The sequence below is a fragment of the Typopeltis vanoorti genome, chromosome 16, assembly GCF_054136105.1.
Source record: "Typopeltis vanoorti isolate ZY-2024b chromosome 16, IOZ_Tvanoo_1.0, whole genome shotgun sequence".
Lineage (NCBI taxonomy): Eukaryota > Metazoa > Arthropoda > Arachnida > Uropygi > Thelyphonidae > Typopeltis > Typopeltis vanoorti.
The window spans coordinates 24,708,486-24,730,929 of NC_143564.1; the positions used below are offsets into that span (position 1 = coordinate 24,708,486).

The 22,444-nt window shown below is 36.8% G+C and overlaps 1 protein-coding gene across 1 annotated transcript in view; it reads right to left on the reverse strand.

Moving 5' to 3' along the window:
• Positions 1 to 635: 635 nt before the first annotated feature.
• The window catches only part of Dhc98D (Dynein heavy chain at 89D), a 1,285,966-nt gene continuing 1,264,157 nt past the window's right edge, over positions 636 to 22,444 (reverse strand). The window contains exons 65-66 of the mRNA XM_090406627.1: positions 19,398 to 19,543; positions 636 to 785 (exon numbers count right to left, since the gene is read on the reverse strand). Coding sequence (XP_090262753.1) covers positions 636 to 785; positions 19,398 to 19,543 — 296 coding nt within the window. The remainder of the gene's footprint in view (positions 786 to 19,397; positions 19,544 to 22,444) is intronic.

Sequence of the window (22,444 nt, forward strand, 5' to 3'; positions counted from 1 at the left end):
CAGTTTTAATGAAACTCTTTGTTTTATTGTTCATTATGGTTCATTTCTTAAGGAAAGAAAATTGCTGGGACAAATTCATAAAAGTCTGAGGAAAGAATGCAAAAATGAGATTCCGAGCAGTCGTATTTGGTTTTATATGATATTACAGTGATACTGTTTGGATGTTAGAGAAGTGGGAATGTAGACTGGTAGAAAATTCATTCAACTTCCTTAGCAAAATACTATTCTGAGGATTAGAAGGGCACCTCCTACACAAAGAGTAATAATTTATATTTTCTGTATTTGATCTTTTCAAAGATCAGTTTGTTTGTTTTTGAAAAGACAATTTCTTGTTTTAATGTTTTTTTGCATTTTCAAAACCTGTTGAATGTTTTAAAGTTGTTGAAAATATGAATAAGTACAATGAGTATGATAAGGTTTTATTTAGCAAATTCAAATAAAACTATTAAATCAAGAGTTCTATTTTCAGTGTACGTCACTTTTTTTCAAAAAATGACAGTTCAAAGAACATGTGTTTTATTGAAAACTATTTTTAACAAATTTTTAATATTTAATCTACAATAAAACAATGTGCTAAACAAACTGTTAATCATAAATGCTTAGGTTAGCTACAACATTATTACATATTCAATATTTTACTCAGTAGTGTTAAGGATTAGGCAAACACCTTGCAAGACCCAATGGCTGACATGTTCTGCAGTATAAAGATTGGCTTCAAATACAAGACCTACACCCATGGCATTTCTTCTTTCTGATGTTGTATATACTGGGGTTCGAAATGTATTCTAGTAAAGAAAGAAAGAAACAAAAAATAAAATTGATATGATAAATATTAACAATAAATATTAACTTAAATTTACAAGTTTATTTTTTAAAGGAGCCTCTGGTAGCTCAGTCAGTATAGACAAAGCCCTTTGGTCGAAAAGACCTAGGTTTGATTCCTGTCCATGACATTGAGGAACCTTTTTTCAGGTCTTTTCAACTGAAGGTGAGCTAACCAGTCTCATACTGAGGTGATAGGTTTTTCATTCTTCATCCCGTGAATACACATGGGTGCATTCATAAATATTACAGTATGGCAAGAAGGCAACAGGAAACCACCTTGCTTCATAATCAACTTCCCAGTATATTAGCATATTGTACCCCCACCAACCATAAGGCTGAAGGGAAAATAAAACAATTTTTTAACTGATTTTCAGCTATACATAATTAAAAACTATTTGTTTTGAACCCTTGCGCAAGTACTAAGACAAAATACATGTAATTAAATTACTATGACATTGATCATGTCACATTTATCATTCATACTAATGTTTAACAGTATAAACACAACATCAAGAGAGGAAAAATATATATATTTATTAAACTCACTAACATTTTGCTGGTTTTTTAACTAGCATCATCAGAGAACAAGTATAACTGTGATACATTGAGGAAAACAATTTAAATTGTAACTAGCATAGCACCCTCTGTTAGTTACAATTTAAATTGTTTTCCTAAATTACATAGTAAAGTGCTGTATGCCTATCACAGTTATAATTGTTCTGATGATGCAGGATAGAAAACAAGCAAATTATTAGTGAGTTTAATAAATACATTTTTTTCCTCTCATGGTGTTGTTTATACTGTTAAACATTATTATGAATCAACAACACTGAAGCCTTTCCATTGAAATGCTATATATATAGAGTGGAAAGAGGATAAATTTATTCCATTTTTTTTACAAAAGAATACAACTGAGGCTTCAAATTACAGTTCACTCGTGTGTGTGCATTGTCATGAGGTTAGTGTGCTATAGAGGACTAGGATCCAGGATTTCATGCAATGTCAGCATAGACCTTTCTTTTAGTGTTGCATGGTGATCAGCATTCATTTTAGAAATTATGAACTTTACAACCATGTTATATATAACTATTTTAATTTACCGACATTTTGACCTTCATATTAAGGTCATCATCTGGATTATATACAAATATACAAGGACAAGCTGAGTTACATTTCACACAGCAAGCCAATGTTTCCCAATGTAGGGCGTACATCCAACAGGAGGGCAATTTGAATATTTTGGGGGACAATTAAAAAATGATGTTGCATTCGTCACCTCATCACTGATATACTCAAAAAACTCACCATTGTCGGAAATAAATTGTCGATGTTGCAACCCTGACTTTCCAAGAAAAAAAGCTAACATCTCTAGTATCAACATAAATACAGTATCAACAAGAACTCTCAGAAAAGCAAAATGATGAGCCTATTAGAACTTTAATCAACATAAAAGGAACAATGGCATGGCTTTCTGACGAAACAGAAATGAAATACCGAAATTCAACTAGTTTTGAAAAAAAAAATACTGTTGCCCTTCCTGTCATCATATTTAGTAGAATGTGGCTTTAGTGCTGTAGACTTGCTACTGGAAAAAAAAAATCATCTGGATATCACAAACCATGGGATTTGAGATTGAAAATGACTAAATTAGTACCTCAAATAAAAACTCTTTGCAGCAGACATCAAGTGCAAGAATCGCATTAACTTGGATTTTATTTTCCTGAGTTCAGTTCGATTTATGTTTTATAATATACAAAGTGTAATATAAAATGTATATTCATTGAAGAAAGTCAAATTAAAAACAGTTTTACCTATGTTCCTTTTTTATTTAAAGTACATATTTATATTATACTTTTTTCAGAACCTGGCTGACTATTATGCTAGAGAGGGGGAATCAAAATCTTTGGGGCATTGAGGTAGGGCATGATCCAAAAACCGTTGGGAAACACTGCAGTAAGCTAAAGAAACAATGATTTACTGGAAACTGAAACATACTGGCCAATATATACACATAAAACTCCTACCACCACCCAACACAAAAACTAGGCGTCATTAATACTCTAAAAAAACAGGGCTTTGAAGATCTGCTCCAATGAACAAGCACTGAAAGATGAATTTAAAGTTATTAGCAATACTTTTCTAAAAAATGGTTGCAGCGAAACACTATTAACAAAATTCTCTACAAAGACCTTAATAAAAAACAAAGATAAACCAGACTACAATAAAACTATAACCATTCCTTACATTAAAGGGACATCAGATAAAATAAACAGAATACTACAGAAATGCAACCTCAAAGCCACCTTTAAACCTCCTGCAAAATTAAAAAGCTTACTCAACTCTCCAAAGACCCACTCCCTCTGCTGGTCCACCCTGGTGTATACCGTATTTATTGCACCTGTAACCTGCCATATATAAGGGAAACAGGATGCACAATTCCTATCAGACAAAAGGAACATAAATGGCACATTAAATATAATAACTATGATGAAGCTGGCCTTTCTGATCATCCCCTGAACACTTTACATAGAATTGACTGGAAAAGCGCCAGCTGTTTACATCACACCAAAACATGGTATGAATGCAAATTTAAGGAAGCATGTGAGATTCTTATCAACCACCCTAATCTGAACAATAATGATGGTTTAAAAATCCCAAGCATATGGAAGGCACATAGTCTACCCACAGAACCTTTCTCCCTAAGAGTTAACTATAAACAGGAATATAGATAATCCAGAATCCTAAATCTAATATAACAATTGTAATGTTAAAAATAGAACATCATTATTACTGTAAGAAAACTATATATATATATATATATATATATACACACACACAGGACTGGCACATAGTATTTTTTTTGTGTGCGCGATTAATGTTCGGCGCCTTTCCAAAAAAGTTTTTTTGAATAAAGTGTGAAGAAAACGAACAGGAAATGAAAACCACTTTACAGTATAATGTTACCTACGGATTAGTCCTACGGATATATAATCGGGTCCACAGGATACAATTTCAGAATTTATTTGTTTGTTTCTGGGAAGATCTGAAGGGGCCCGAACGGAGGACGACATACATTCATAATTATATGTACCATTCTGTACCATTCGTTGTTCTTTTAAACTCTTATCTCACATTTTTTGACATCTTTTAGGTGCCTTTTCTTCTGTGGCGCCTGTGTATGTATATTGCACACTTCGCACATGCCACCAGCCGGGCCTGTATATATATATATATACACTAATAAGGGGGCTCCGCTCCCCCTGACGAATACGCCCCCCGAGTTCCGGACTGGTAGGCCGATTCTTGAATTCTGATGACTCAAATTTTGAAGACTCGAAAGGGGGTTCTGCTCCCCTGATCCACCCCCTCCCCCAAGTTCCGGACTGGTAGGCCGGTTCTCCTTGAATTCTGATGACTCCAATTTTGAAGACTCGAAAAGGGGTTCCGCACCCCCCTGGCACCCAACCCCCCCAAGTTCAGGACTGGTAGGCCGGTTCTCTTTGAATTCTGATGACTCGAATTTTGAACCCCCCCCAGTTCCAGACTGGTAGGCCAGTTCTTGAATTCTGATGACTCGAATTTAGAGGGTTCTGGCGCTCCCCCCCCCTCGAGTTCTGGACTGGTAGGCCGGTTCTCCTTATTCTGATGACTCAAATTTTGAAGACTCGAAAGTTGGGAGGCCCCCCCCCCGGCACCTACAGCACCCAACCCCCAAGTTCCGGACTGGTAGGCCGGTTCTCCTTGAATTCTGATGACTCGAATTTTGAAGATTCAAGACTCAGGGTAGCCCCTGAGTTTCAAAACGTTTCAAATAACTTGACAAAAAACGTGACACAAAACGTTACAAAAAAAGACATTATTTTATATTATAGAGTAGATATATAAGAGAGAATGTTTCTCTCATGTTATCTTAAATAGAATTTAGCTTTGATGTAATTTCTAAATAATTAATTTGTAATTTTATCTGTATTTTCCCCCCCCCCCTTTCACTAGAGGTCATGTTAGTAGAATGACCGGTGATCAAATCATTGTTTCTTTAGCTTACTGTGTGAAATGTAACTCAGCTTGTCCTTGTAGCAGATGGGATTGGAGCAGATGGGAATGGATATTAAATTGGTGATATGGATAGGAGAATGGCTCAGGGAGAGATACCATAAGGTGGTGTATGGAGGAGCCGAGTCCAGAATGAGGCAGGTGACCAGTGGTGTGCCTCAGGGCTCTGTGCTTGGGCCAATGTTGTTTAATTTGTATATAAATGATATAGGAAACGGCTTAAAGGGAGATATTCAGTTGTTTGCTGATGATGCAAAGTTGTGTAGTGCAATAAAAAATCAAGCTGATGTTGAAAGTTTGCAGGAGGATTTAAATAAGCTGGTAAAATGGGCAAAAGAAAATGGATGTCAGTTCAATGTGGAAAAGTGTAAAGTCTTGCATTTTGGGATTAAAAGATTACCAGCTGTGTACTACATCGATGGAAAGGTACTCCAAGAGATTGGTGAGGCTAGGGACTTAGGGGTATTGGTAGATAAGGAGATGAAGTTCAGAGGACACATTGCTAAGGTGTCCAAGATTGCACATAGGATTACTTGGTTGTTGAGGAACACACTGACATCCAGAGATAAAGAGGTTATTATTCCCCTTTATAAAGCATTGATACTTCCACATTTGGATTACTGTGCTCAGGTCTGGTCACCTGGATTCCTTGGAGATGAGGAGGCTGTGGAGAGGGTTCAGAGAAGAGTGACCAAGTTGGTGAATGATATAAAAAATGCTCCCTACATTGATAGATTGAGAGCTTGTGGATTGCAGAGATTGGTTGATAGGCGAAGAAGAGGGGATATGATAGAAACATTCAAATTACTAAAAGGTTTTTATAGGATTGATGCAGGGGAAATGTTTCAGCTGTGTGATAGTGATGGAAGAACAAGAGGTCATCTCTGGAAATTAAAGAAGAGTGTGGTTAACAAAGGTGTCAGAACAAGGTTTTTTGCCTGGAGGGTGGTGAATGAGTGGAATTCATTGCCTGACTTTGTTGTGAGCTCTTCATCTGTAAATGAATTCAAGAAGAGATATGACAGATATTGTTTTGCTAGCTTGGGTCTCCCGCGATGAGTCTACTGACTCCATGGAGATACCCGTAATAATAATAATAATAGTATATACTCCAGATGATGACCTTCATATGAAGGTTGAAAAGTCGGGAAATTAAAAGAGTTATTTATAACACGGTTGTAAAATCCTTAATGTCAGCATAGCTTTGTTAAAGGGAGGCTGTGTTTTAGCATGTATATTTAGATTTTTCAAGAGCCATTGACAAACTAACACGATATTATTATTATTGTATGGAGTCCGAAGACTCATTGTAGGAGACCCAAACTGTCCACACAATATCTGTCATACCTTTCCTTAAACTCATTAACAGACAGAGCTCTCACAACTGAATCTGGCAGTCCATTCCATCCATTCATCATTTTCCAAGAGAAAAATCTCCTTACACCCTCACAAACCACACTGCTCTTTAGTCAAGTGCAAACATTTTCCAGATGTAGATGTATCAACCTTCGTAAAGAGGAATAACAAATTCTTTCTCTAATTGTTATTATGCTCTTCAATGGCCAAGTAATCTTATGAGCTCCATTGGAAACCATAGCAATATGCCCTCTAAAGTTCAATACCTCCCTCTCCCCCAAATCCCTAGCTTCATTTTCCTGGAGTACACTTCCATCATTGTGGTACACAGCTTGTATTCTATTTATCCCAAACTGTATAACTTTACATTTCTTCACATTAAACTGACACTCAATTTAAATCATCCTTCAAGCTTTCCACATTGCTTTGATTAACTATTATTCTACCCAATTTTGCATCATTAGTGAACAACTGAATATTTCCCTTTCAGATTATTTCCTATATCATTTATGCACAAACTAACATATAGCCAGTGTTATATCCATTTCCATTTGTTCTTTCATCTCACTACCGTGTGTACTTATTAAAGTTACATAGTTATTCTTCCTCTTACTTGCCACATAACAAAAGAACTCTTTGGGATTTCCTTTGGTCTCTCAGCTAGTTTCTTCTCATAATGGTCACTTTTCTCTTTATATACTCTCCACAACACTTGTTTTTTTGTTATAGCTCCTGCTTAATGATACTATTAATGCATCTAACTCCTACCTGATTAACCCTCGTGACCATGGGTATGCAATATCTGATGCTGCTTCCTCCGGATACTCCTTTACTATCTCCCATGCATAGCAAACATCATTCCTGTGCAGGTTTTTATGTCATGGCATAGTCTCAAGTTTGCTCCCAAGCTTGTCTAAATCACCTGCCTTGTAGTTCCATATATATATCCCTTCTTGACAGATTATTCTCTATGTTTTATGAAACCTCATGAGTCAAGACTGCACAATCATTCTCAGTAATCTATATAATAATAATAATCAGAGGCAATATTGGCCACCTTGGTTATGGATAGCCCTTTTAATCCTATGACGATATTCAATACACTCATACCTTGAGTCTCATCCACCACATGCTGCCTTAAGTAATTATCTCTCAGTAGGTATAAATTCCAGTTCCTTCCTGCTATTTGAGCTTTCCTCCTTTCAATCTATATTTCCATAGTTGATGTCCTCCATGATGATTACTCAACCTGCACTCACTATATACTAATTTGTTGATGCATGTCTTCCACATATCCCTGGAACACCCTGGCCTACAGCAGCAACCAACTATATATTTTGCATTATTGTCTCAATCTCACACCAGATTTACATCTGCCTGCCTATCTCCTGTTCTTTTTGGCTGCAATTCATCTACTATCATAGCAGTATCCCCCCCCCCCATCTTATCTTCTCTATCTTTTCTGAAAATACTAACCTTGCACATTACCTGCTGATAATTAAAGTGGAATGGATAGGCTTGGATAACACTGATCATCTTCTACTCTATGAAAATTCTCCTCCACATTAATCTGGAAACAAACTCTTACCAACTTATTTCTTAATCATATTCTCTCTTTTTCTATTCACAAGGCTATATAAGTTGCATTCCCTCAATCTCTACTTGTATCTGACATTCCATAGACCTGACAGTGACTTAGTAAACCTTCTCTGGATCATCTCCAGTACATCCTCATCCCCTTAAAATCCAGGCCACAATTGTGCAAAGTATTCCATATGTGGCCTTATCAAGAGAACCATAACCCATTTGTTTCTGCATGTCATTGTCCTCATGCAGCATATATATCCTTTTCACACTATAGCTGCCAAATGTCTCTGGAGCTTTCCATATTCACCAGCCTTGTAGTTCCATATACATCCCTTCTTTATAGAATTTCTCATGTGACTGGCTACAACCCAGGTAATCATTTAATGGCCAACTGGAAGAAGATTAAATACTCCATCACACATTGCCAAAGATTTTTGTCTCTTAAGAACTTGAAATTCATTTTCCTTATTCCCTGATGTTATCTCTTTATTCCAGCCAATATTGCCATGCCTGAACTCACCCATAATGATCACCTTTTCTTGCTCACTAAATCAAGTTGCCTACGTTTCTTTGTCTTCTCCACCCTCCTCATTCCGTGGTTGGTAGCAACATCCCATCAAATATCTCATTCTATCAACCTCTACTTCACACAATACTAACATTTCCCCCCCCCCCTTGTATGTCAAACGTGTATAGACATAATTTCCCTGCTATTATAATCAACACCCCCCCACCCCTTCTTTCCTATCTTCATGAAAAGCACCATATCCTTAAGGATGTCATTCTCATCCAACCATATTTCATTTATTCCAGTTGGAATAAGTTCTCAGTTTCAGTTATTCACAAACCAGACACAGAAACTCAATCAATGCAACTATTTCATCTTCCTTATTTCTGATACTCCTGCCTTTCGTAATAAACATAATTCATTTCTTGATTTATAACCAATTCTACTCATGGTATCCTCATCTACGACTCCTCCTTACTTTCTTCTGTGCTCACCTTCTGTCCAATAAACTCTTCCCCCCCCCCCATGTATTCCTGAATGTTCCATTCCTATGCTGATAATCCCATACAGACATACACGTGCATTCGTTACTGCTTTCAGAATTCACTCTCCTCACACAGTGACTCCCTGACTTTTTTTTCCTGTTCTCACATTCACCTTTCCATTCACAACCACATCATTCTCACCTAGTCCACTCTCCTGTTCATTCACATCATCTGCCTTCTACTGATTACTTGTTTGCATCACTCATTATGCTTCCTTTCAGCAGCAACTTTTCCAAATGACTCACTCCAAACCATTCAGACGCATTCCATTGCTCATATACAGTTCCATTCATTCCACACATTCACAAACTGCAATCTCTTCTCTTCATCTATTTCTACTAACATTCCATTCAAAATCTCTGCCCTCTGCTGTAACTCCTCATCATACCCAGACAACACACAAACTACTCTTTCTATCACACTGTTGTCTCTATCTCCTTAATAATCTCCTGATATCCATCCTCACATTCTCCTTGTGCCCAACCACCAACTCTATCACACGCTTACTTCTCATACCCAGTGTCTCAATTCCTTTGTTCATTCTCCCTCCTGGAAAACAGATCTTGTGTGCCCTCTCATCCCTCACACCTGTTATGATAGAATCTCCACATAATGAATGCCAAACATGATGTTGATTTACAGAGTGGGTGATTATGACAAACTTAATTATTGACCAACAGCAAGGTTGATCCACAACTGATATCATAGCATTCATAACCTGCTTCTGAACTCAAGCTGTAGAAAGATTTGGAGAAACTCATAAGGTTGCTCTTGGCATTAACAGCTAATAAATATACTGACAGAATTACAGAATATTCTGAATACTTGCTACTTTGATAACAGAGTAAATTATATATTTAACAATAAATTATTACATTCTTGTTTTATACTTTAACCAAACTTGAACATATCACAACAGATCACTTGTATATGGAGGCAGATGACTACAGATTAAATTGTGCTGGTATCCCATAATGCACAGCACACTTCATTATACAGGGTGTTCGGGATAAATTTGACATATTTATAATTAATTATATTTTTCCGTAAGTTACATGTATTAACACACACTTCTCTTCATTTAAAAGTTTGGACCCTTCTTCATTCATATACAAGATGTCAGAAAGGATGGATAGCTGGAACCCACCTGAATCATGGAAGAGAATAACTTGTATCATGATGATTCGTGCCCGCCATCAAAATAAGGATATTACGACTGCTGCCCAATGCTCCCTGAATACAGTAAAAACAATCAGGCATGAACTAGAGACTTGCAATGGTGACTACGAGGATGTAGCAAGAAGAAAGATCCCTAGCAGACGATCTGATTGCGTTCGTACAGCAGAATTCCTCGCAAATCTGCAGGAACAGGTGTTGAAGAACCCTGGCATTGGAATTCGGGCTTTGTTCGTGGAGTTGCTAACTGTAGTCAAGCCCTGGATAACAAGGGTAGCCAATGGTAGGCCGTATGTATGGCAGCAGGATTCGGCCCCTTGCCACACCTCTGGGAAAAGTCAAAAATGGTTGTCTGAAAATTTCTACGACTTCACCAGTCCAAATGTTTGGCCTCCAAACTCCCCAGACCTTAACCCCATGGATTATTTTGTATGGGGCGCAGTTGAAAAAGACACCAATCGCACTTCCAGTAATACAAAAGCCCAGTTAATGGATAAAATTAAAACAGTTTTTGCGGCCCTTCCCAGGGAGACTGTAGCATCAGCTTGTTCGAGGTTCCGAAGCAGAATTGAAGCTGTGATCGATGCTAATGGTGGTTATTTTGAGTAAATCTTGTTGATAGTATTGTAATTAACTCTGCCTGTAATGTTTTTTTGTCAATTCATTAAATTTAATAGATACAAAGAAGATTTTCTTTTTCCTTACGAAACTGTCAAATTTATCCCGAACACCCTGTATCTGTGTATTGCCATGCATTGTGGGAAGGGTCACCACTCACACCTTTCAACCTTTAGTGAGGTCTCATCTGTGGGGATACTAAGAGCTAAATTATATACAGGAACATCGTTTTTACCATGTTTCTATATATGAAAAAGAAGATAACTGTTTTCCTACTGGTATATGGAAACAACTTCTACTGTTGGTTTAGTGCACGGTATTTGCATTTGTTTAATTCCCACTAATAAGACCACTCTAGTGATCCTTTCCATAATGCATGATAATATACATACCTAAAAGGAAGTAACGGCAACACAATTTGTTCATTGATACCAGTGTTGGCACGTATCATCTTTTTCATGACCCCTGGCAAAATTTTAGCCACGTGTGATGCATAGTTCTCATTTGGCAAACATTTAAAATGGCCATGTTCACATTTTTCATAAAAATGGAGAGAAACAAGTTTCGTGCAGTGATAAAACACTTTTATTTGAAGAAGTGGGCAGCCACGGAGATCAAAGCTGAGTAAGATGCAGTTCACAGGGACTCTGCACCAGCATTAGACTATTTATTTTTGGATAAATGAGTTTAAACGTAGTCGTAAGTTCATCGAAGATGATGTGCACTCCAGATGCCTGACTGAGGTCACTACGAAGGAAATGATTGACAAAATTCATGGTATCAATATTATGGAAGACTGCCTAGTGAAAGTGCAGGAGATAGCTGAGATTGTAGGCATCTCAACTGAATGTGTGTATAATATCCTGCACAAAAAATTGCACACGAAAAAGCTTTGTGTGCGATAGATGCCACAATTGTTGACTGTCGATCAAAAATGAATGCGAAAAGACTTTTCAATGCAGTATTTGGCAATGTTTTATCGCAATTCACAGGATTTTTTGCATTAATTTGTGACTGTAGATGAAACATGGATCCACCACTACACACCTAAGTCCAAGCAGCAGTCAAAACAGTGGACAATGCCTAGTGAAAGAGCACTGAAAAAAGCAAAGACTGTTTTGTCAGCTGGGAAGGTGATGGCCACTGTTTTTTGGGATTCCTAAGGAATTATGATAGACTGTTTGGAAAAGGGTAAGATAAAGACGGGAATCTATTATACGTCATTGTTGGACTGTTTAAAAGAAGAACTGAAGAAAAAATAGCCAAGATTGGCTCACAAAAAAGTGCTCTTTCATCAAGACAATGCACTATCCCACACATTGGCCATTGCAATGTTGTTCCCAAACTTAAAAAAATTGGCTCGGTGTGACAAAATTTTCTTTGAACGAGGATGTCATCAAGGCTGTCAATGACTATTTTTGCACAATTTGACAAATCCTACTTTTTAGATGGGATGAAAAAATTGGAAACTCGCTGGACCAAATGTGTAAACCTCGATGGAGACTATGTTGAGAAATAAAGGTGATTTTTTCCAAAAATGCGTTTAACTTATTTTTTAACCAAACTTTTCAAACAACTCTCGTACATTATGAGATACTTGGACAATCTGATGCAAAGTTGTTTACGTCTACTTACAAGTCCTACTGCACTGTTACTTCAAGTGCTTATGCTTGAGTAAAGGATAAACACAATATAATTTACAGTGCATGCTTCCACTGTGTATACCCCTCAGAATGTTCTTGCATAAATTTTGATGTTTCAGAATAGCAAAATGTCTCCAAAATTTCAGGTCCTTATCCATCAAACCCTAATATCCCTCATCTCCTCCACTTCTTCAATTCTACATCCCATTTCTGCTTCTCAGACTTGAAAATCTTACACTTTGCTATGTTGAACTAGCCAATCTTGGCCCCTAGTCAAAAAGTATTCAAGTCTCCTTGCAAGGCTACAACATCCACTATACTCGTCATAGTTCTTGCCAATTTTGAATTATCTGCATTGAACTGTATGTCACCAGTCAAGCATTTACCAATATCATTTACATACAAATTAAACAGCAATAAACCCTTAGGACACACCACTGGTGAACTTCCACCTGAGGAATATCACTTCCCCCCATACACAACTTACAGATATCCATGACTGCTAACTTTCCCAGTTTACCAGCTTGTCATGTGACAATCTATCAAAGGCTTTAGCAAAATCTAAATATGGTTCTAGGAAAATTTGCCGTGAGAAAATTTGTCGCAACCATTTACAACGTAAGACATTTTCCATTAATTTTTGTAAATAATCAATGGATGCTAAAGGGTATTATAAATTCATTAAAAAGGCAATCTTTATTAAGGTGAATGTCAGTGATACATAACATAATGAAATCATTTAAAAATTGTGCAAATTAAAAGAGATGCTGCATAAATAATTAACTTTTTGCTGGAGATTGTCAATTCAACAAATCCATCAGTAACATCGCTCACTGGAAAAATGCTAATGCTGTGAAACATTTAATTTTCGTGTTGAATTCAGCATCTGTTTGATAGCGTAACTTCAAACCAATGGCAACATTATTAGTGGGAATTTTGCGATAAAGATTTTGTGCCATATGAAATAAACAACCTATTGCTTTCTCGAAGTCGACCATTAATGTTTCAGGATCTAATGATGAACGTAAGCTCTTTAAGACCTTACAGACACTGAATAATCTGCTGTAAGTTAATTCTGATTTGCCAGGAAGCAAAGCAAAAAGCTGCCATGGAATGCCAGTACCAAGCCTGGATAAAGGAGGAGGGTCAGTCAGATGAGTGTTGATGCTCTGCCCATAAAGAAAAAACACGATTGTTATCTGATGGGTATACGATCAACAGCTACAACATGCCGGCTCAGACGTCACCCGTATCATACTCGTTACCTGGTGGTGATACCTGCTTCAGTTCTTCAGTCAATTTCCCAGCGTTATCTAAATCTAGCTCTTTTTCATATAACTCTCTACAGTATCTTGCCAATTGCTGTACAATTTTATCTTTATTAATCAATACTTTGCTTTTTCGTCTTTAACTGTGGTCTGTTTTGGTTGCCACCTTCTATTAATGGTTCTAATCATTTTGCACACCTCCCTATATTACTGCATTGGGCTTCTAACCATTTCATATTATCTGGCTGACTGCTTTTTTTCACCTCATTACTTCTTTTCTTTTTCTTCTTCTTTTCAGCCATTTTCTGTACACTGCTAGACGAAGGCCTCCTTCAGTTCTTTCCACATTTCTCTGTTCTTGGCAATAGTTGAACAATTTTTCCCAATAAATTTTGACAGTTCATCACTCCACCTTCTTTTAGGACGTCCTCGACCTCGTTTCCTTCTTTTTGAATCCAGTTCGTTATTATAGTGGTCCATCATGCATCTTCTCTCCTGGATATATGTCTGGCCCATTTCCATTTTAGTCGCTTATGGTGAAGAAGAATGATGTCAGTGATGTGAGTCTGGCTTGTTAACCAGGGTTTTGCTTCTTATCTTTTAATGGGATGCCTAGCATCAACCTCTCCATTTTTTTTTGAGTTGTTGTTAGTTTATTTGCCTGTGCTTTTGTTAGCAACCAAGTTTCACAACTATATGTGATGAATGGAAGTATACACTGGTTAAATGTCTTACTTTTTAAACAGAGTGGGACATCATTGTTTTGAAAAATGCTTTTCAATTTTCTGAATGCACCCCAGGCAAGTTGAACTCTCCTATTTATTTCCTTTTGGAGTCCACAGTTTAGATCAATGAGATGACCTAAGTATGTATATGAAGAGACTTTTTCCAAGAAATTGTTTTCTATTATTATGTTTTCTACCATTCTATTAAGGTCTTCTGGAGTGTTTGCAAAATTTATATCATCTGCATATCTTAGGTGTGTTAAGTTTCTGTTATTAATTTTTATACCAAGGGTTGTCCAGTTTATATTATTAAATATTTCTTGAAGGACTGCTGTAAAGATTTTGGGTGATAGAGAGTCTCTTTGTCGGACACCTTTTTCAATTGAAAAAGCACTCCAGAATCAGGAACTTCCTGATTCTAGAGTGCTTTGATTATTGCATTAGTTTTGATGGAATCGAATGCTTTTTCATAATCAATAAAGGCCAAACAGAGAGGCAATTGGTTTTCTTCTGCTTTTTCTATTATTTGTTTTACTGCATGAATATGATCAATTGTGTTAAAGCCTTTACGGAATCCTGCTTGTTCTACTGGTTGATTTAAGTCTAGAAGAGGGGTTAACCTGTTTGTTATTACTTTTGTGAGAATTTTGTACAGATTGGAGAGAATACTAATTGGTCTATAGTTCTTTACTTCTTATTTGTCTCCTTTTTTTAAATAACAGTATCAGAGTAGCAGTTTTCTGGTATCTTCCCCTCTTCTAGGCATAGATTTAGTAAGTTTGTGACATGGTGAATGATATTATTTCCTTCCCATTTAATTAATTCTGTGTGAATTAGATCTTCACCAGATCTAATTCTTCTTCCATTTTTCATTACACCTCATTACACCTTCTTCTATATTGGTCCTCTATATTTATTCTGATGTATGCCTTCTCATCTTCAAAATTCTTTTCTCCTGTACTAACTTCATTGTTTCTTGCCTAATCCAATTCTTCTTGATCTTTTCTTCTTCCGGTACTGTTTCTTTAACTGCATCTTCTAGCACCTTCATTACTCCTTTCACTGTTAGATTCGAATTTTTTTCTTTGTCTACACTTTTAAATTTCTCCTCTAACACTGTTTTGTACCTTCTTCCTATTTCTGCTTCACTTATTCTTGCTCTCTTCGTTTCTGATGATGGGGTTTACATTTTCTTTTTTAATTTCAACTTGATATTTGCAAGCACTAAACTATGATCCGAGTCTATATCTGCTCCTTGAAAAGTTCGACACTGCTGTGCTGATGTTATCCATATTCCTTTAGTCATAATCATATCAATCATGTTCTTGGTTTTCCCATCATTTGATCATCATGTCCATTTTCTACACTCCTTTTGCTGGAATCTTGTGTTACAGATCATCATATTGTGGTCCACAGCAAATTCTAACATTTTTTCACCTCGTTCATTTCTTTCTCCAAAATCATATTTTCCCATGACTCTTTCCCAACCATCACTATATATTCTGACTTTGGCATTCCAATCTCCTTCAATAATTAGTACATCTTGCTTTGGTATTGTTTCTATTGTCTATATCAGATATTTGTAAAATAAATCAATATCATCATCCGTGCTATCAGATGTGGGTGCATACATCTAGACTATTGATATATTAAATGGTTTTGCTTGAAATCTTGATGCGATGATTCGTTCATTGACTGGTTTGTGGCCTGAGAGTGATTTTCTAGCTTTTTTGTTAAGAAGGAAACCAACTCCTGCTTCATACTTGGTATCATGCCATGACCATATGACTTCGCATCTATTTATCTTTCCTGCTGATGTCCATCGCAACTCCGCCAGTTCTAGTATATCACATTGATATCTCTTCATTTCCTTGTGGAGTAATTGTAGTCTTCCTGCCATTCAAAGTGTCCTTACATTCGATGTTCCTACTGATTATTAGTTTCAGTTTCTGTTTCCTTTCGGTATCCCACTTTTCTATCCAACCCTCGTGGACTTTGTTGATCCAGGCGACGTCCGCGCCGGTATGCTGAAGCTGTTGATCGTATAGGCATCACATAACAATTTTGTTTTTTCTTTACAGTCAGAGCATTGAAACTCATCTGACCGACCTGCCTCCTTTATCCTGGCTTGGGACTGGCATGAGACCCCTAAGGATTCCATGGTGGCTTTTTGCTTTGCTTCCTGCAAACCATTAATGGTTGACTTTGAGAAAGCAACTATCAATGCTTTTTCTAACATATTTACATCAACAATTTTTGTAATTATTGTTTATTTCATATGGCACAAAATCTTTATCGCAAAATTCTTGCCTTTGGTTTGAAGTTATGCTATCAAACAGATGCTGAATTCAACATGAAAATTAAATGCTTCATAGCATTAGCATTTTTTCCAATGAGCGATGTTACTGATGGATTTGTTGAATTGACGATCTGCAGCAAAAAGTAAATTATTTACAGCATATCTTTGAATTTGTGCAATTTTTAAATGATTTCATTATGTTATGTATCACTGACATTCACCTTAATAAAGATTTGCCTTTTAAATGAATTTATAATACCCTTTAGCATCCATTATTTATTTACAAAAATTAATGCAAAATGTTTGCAGCGAATTTTCCTATGGTAAAAATGTTTACTGCGAGTTTTCCTGTCACATCCCCATCCCATTGTTCTCGAGTTCTGCATTATGTTACTTTCACAAGGATGGAATATTTTAATGAATTGTTCATTTAACATATCAACTATATCCTCCTAAATGATTATCATTCTACTCTCCCACCAGTATCATCTGTACATAATCATTTTTTATTCCCATTATCGAAAAAAACCTCCCTGGTATTCCTTCTGGTTTCATTAGCTAACTGTTGCTCATACTGCACTTTACTACCCTTACAAAGTGATTTACCTCTCTTGCTTGGTCTTTGTATTCCTCATGCAACTAACTATCACCACCACTTATCTTATGCTGCCTCCATAATACCTTCTATCCATTTCACACCCACCTTATTTGACCTCTTGATGATTGGAATGCAATCAGACATTGCCTCTGCTAGACAGTCCTCGAACAAGTCCCAAGCAGCACTGATCTCCTTTCTTTCCAAGTCTTCGTTCCATGATATAGCTGCAAGCTATCTCCTGAGCTTGTCATAATCACCAGCCTTACAGTTCCACATACATTTCTTTTTCACAGATGTTCTCATATGGCTGGCCATATGCCTCACCACCCAAGTAATCACCTGACCTCAGCCATTTCCCTCATGGTTACTCACCAACCGGAGGGATATTCAACATCTCAATTAGAATAACATCTTCTGATGGCATAATCAAATCCAAGATCCTTGATCTGCATGTATATTCTGTCACATACTGCCTAAGGTAGCTGTCCCTGTAAAACTAAAGAAATTTATTATATTTGTCCCCAATACTGTCTCTTCATTCCAGTCTATGAAGAGACAGTATTGGGGATAATTCCAGTCTATGTCCATGTGGTTAGCCTAGTGGCTTTGCGCTCGCAACCACATGACCGGGGAAGGAGTGTCCCAGGTTTGATTCCCGTCGAAGACATGAGGAATTTAAGGATCTTCCTCAGCCATAGCCAAGTTAGCCAGTCTTGGGCGCAGGCAGTAGGGTTTTTTCCGCCAGTTTATCTGGCGTTTTTCATCCCTCAAGCAGGCAATCTGGCCCTGTGAACATATCGACAGCCATGAATACTTAACCCCCATGAGGGGGCTCAACTTGCCCCAATAGGGATGGGGGAGAAAAAGGGAGGAAACTCCATATGAATAAATAAATTCCAGTCTATGTTACTATAATTAAAATTCTTCATAATGATCACCTGTTTTCTTAGTAGCCAGACCAATTTGTCTATACATATCCTTCTTGCTACCCTCCACATTGAGAGGTCTATAGCAAAAACCCAACTAGATATCTCATTCTGTTCACCTCCACCACACATCATATTGCTTCAAAACCACTGTTTGCATCTCTCATCTTCACCTCAGATGGAGATAACTCCTCTGCTACCATGAACAGCACCCCTACCTTCTACCTTGCCTATCCTCATGAAAAACATATCCATCCATCATTATTGCTGTCAGAATCTCGTCCTCACTTATTCCAACAATTTTTGGATGAATATATTCTATTAATGCTATGATTTCATTTGTTTTATTTTGAATACTTCTGACATTTGTAAGTATACACACTATCTTATTTCTGGTTCTATAGGAAGCCTCCCCAATCCATCTCCTCAGATATGACTCCTCCATACCCCACTCCACTCCACTCATCTCTATCATCATTGATCTTACACCTCTCCTCAGACCTGTTTGTTTCCCTCACATTCCTGGTCATCCCAGTTGACATACATTCATCATTCACTCATGTAGTGTCTCACTGTCCACCCTGACCTCTGCCATTTCCCTGTTTGTCTTGTGTTCCTTCTCTTTCATTCTCTTTACTCAAGCCACCTGCCTCTGCATTCATAAGTTCTCCTACCTTACCTACCCATGTCACATCTACCAGCTATTGCTTCCTCAGGTCTTTAATTCACTTTGTTCATCACTCTTTCTGCAGCAAACAGCTTCTCCAGCTTACTCATAAAATATAGACCAATTCTTATATACAGTTCCATCCTTCACTAAAATTCATCTTACACATTCACAAAATTAATTCCTTTCCTTTCACACATCTCAGCTAGCATAGCATCCCATTCATGATCCTCGTTTGCTGTCTCATCTCAGGAAAAGTATTCAGCATGTTGCCCAGGTATGGTATTAATGAAACATGCTGACTACTTTTCCTACCACACTGTTATCTTTTACTGTCCTCAGCAACTTCCTGATCATTTATACCTACTTCCACTACCAACTCCTTGCTTGCTTCTTCATATCTAGTGCTTCAACTACTCTGCTCAATCTTAAACAAAAATTGTCATAGCAGCTGCTCCCAGACTGTCACCTTTCCAAGTACCAGCTGTACTGAGGTTTGCATCAGTGATCATATGATAACTGGTGCTTTCACATCGATTTTCCTACTCACATTTTAACAAACTAAAAATGAGATATTAAAGGAGAAAAGAAAAGAAAATTAACCTGCAGTTTGAGCTTGTGAATTTCTACAGGTGTAATCTGAAGAATTGGAAGTGCCTGTACTAGTTCCCTTGATTTTGCTGGTGCTAAACATCCTTGCTCCTTATCCCATGCTGCACCTTCTAAGTAAAGTCCAGTAATGTAACATCCTGAAAAAATAGGCAAACAGTAATTTTAAAATACATAATGGATGTAAAACATTCATGCCATAAATTCATTTAAAAAAAAATTAAACTGATTTTTTTGAAAAACAATAAAAAAAGCCATCTGAATCATACTAATTTGTAAAAGCATTATTGTTATTATTATCTGACCTCCCTGGAGTCAAAGGACTCATTGTGGGACATCTATACTCCATGTCAAAAGATCATCAAACAGTGCCTTGAACCCATTCACTGTTTCCATGCTCACCACATCTTCAGGGAATGCATTCCACTCAGCAATCACTCTCCACTCAAGGAACCCTGCTTCTAACTCACCCTCCTTATACAGCTTCCATAGATGGCTTCTAGTTCTACTCTTGCCACTCTGTACTCTGTGAAATATCTTCTCCACATTAATCTGTTAACAATTTCTCGCCAACCTATGTCTCAATCATATCCCCTCTTCTTCTTCTATTCACAAGGCTCTGTAAGTTGCATTCCCTCAATCTCTCCTCATATCTAACATTCCATAGACATGACACTAACTAAGTAAACCTTCTTGGACCATCTCCAATATATTCTCATTCCTCCTGAAAACCAAGAAACCAAATTTGTGCATGGTAGTCCATACATTGTCTGACCAAAGTGAGGAAGAATATCTTTGCCTCTGCATATCAATGTACTCCTCATTATTGTCATAATCCACTGGAGTGTTCTTTCAATTTTTTCAATGTGATCCCTAAACTTCAAGTCTCTGTCCACCAGATCTCACATCTCCAACTCCTTCAAAATTTCTCCATTAATTGTACATCCTCCAAACCTTGCCTACTAAACTGATAGCTCCAATAATTTGCCCACTCACATAGTCTATCGAGATCCTCCTGGAAGGCTACAATGCCTGATCTACTTTTCATAGTCCTTCACAATTTTTCATCATCAGCAAATAGCAGCAAGTCTCCAGTTAAGCCATTCCCAATGTCATTAACTGCTAGTTAAACAATATGGGTCCCAAAATATGTCCATGTGGCATTCTGATGGTGACATTCTTCTTTTGGAACACCACTCCATATATAACTTGCTGATACCAGTCAGACAGCTAATCAGCTATCCAACTTACTAGTCTGTTATCTAATCCTATATGTTTTAGCTTAGCTAACAGTTATCATGTGGCAATCTAACAAAGGTCTATCAAAAATTCAAGTACACCACCACCATATATAATCTCCTTATTGAGTGAGTTTGTCACCTTGTTGTAATACATAAGCAGATTGCTGAAACATGACCTCATCCTAACCAACCTATGCTCACCATCATAAAGAATACTGCTATTATCAATCCAATTCTGAATCCTAGTTCTTACCAAACTCTCTAATACCTTAACAACAACCCTAGACACACAGATTGGTCTATAATTTGCAGCCTTAATCATATCCCCTCCCATCCTTTGTGAAATAGAAAAAAATTTCTCACCTAACATTCCCCTGGGACTTGCCCTGTTGTAACAAATGTTAAATGACTGCGCTAAAAGTATTATTAATTCTACAGGTTATTCCCTCAAGATACATGGCAATTGTCAAATCCTACTGCCTTTTTACTTACTTTCCTCATAAACTTACTACTTATTCATCATCATCAGTCCGTCCTCTGACACACATTCTATGCTCCAGATTCTCCTATGTTGCCTTCACAAGGATAAAATACACTGATAAACTGATAATTGAATAATTCAACTACATCATCTGCATTAGTTACCAATCTGCCAATTTCATCAACTAGTATCATCATCCCATAGTCATTTTTCCTTCTGCCATATATCGAAAGAACTCGCTGGGATTTTTCTTGGCTCGATTGATAATTTCTTCTAATACTTCACCTTGATGGCCAGCTTCTTCTTATGATAAAATCTCCATATAGTGCTATTCTTGAGTCATTTGCTACTTCTTTCTTTCCACTATTTTTAATTTTATTCTTTTGTATCCACCATATGTCTACTTTCATTCCTCATCTTAATAATTTCATTCTTCAACTTTTGCATTTCAGCAATCGCTCTTGCTATTGTTTCATCATTCTGAATTCTTCTGTTTCTACAGTCATAATAACTCTTACTTTGTCAGTCAGGCACACTTCCACTTCTGTAATTACATCTGGTTTCCCTTTCTTAATCACATTTTCCACACTCATATTCTCATGCTCAAGTGTTTGTTTTAAACCATTATGCTACTGCAACACGAATTTCCATATTTGGTATGAATCAATTATGGTAAAACATTTCAGTATTGTTATTATTAAGTCAGATTTCCCTGAAGTTGATAATTATTCATTCGATAGATATGGCTCGATGAATAATGTATCTTATAGTGAGGCTTAAAGAACAAAATATGTACTACATATTTTGTTCTTCAATAATTAGGGCTCCAGAACTTTCTTTGAACAGCTGTATCCAAAGATATTTTGAAGCGAATGTATCATTCCGTGCTGAGCTAATCCAGATTTATGAGGTTTAACCACTCAACCAGCCTAGATGTGTATACATGTGAAAGTTGCAATAGATGAGAAATGCATATTAAAATTTTCATACTATTGATATTACATTGAAATATTACAATACAAAGTACATGAGGAGAGATATATTTCATTCATGTTGATGTAGATTTGGTTAGTCAACTGAATATAACACTGATATTCCAATATTTGTCTCCCAACTGACTGGCCTATGTGAAAGATAAGTTACAAGAGCACTGTATGCAATCAACAGCTAACCAGATAAGGTATTTAATTAACTGAATATTAAGTTATATGTTTCATTTTGTGTATACAAAACATTCTCAGTGTATTCATATAAAACTAATCAAACAATAAGAAAAATTCAAAGTATTGAGTATCATCAGTACATGATCTAGCATCTCT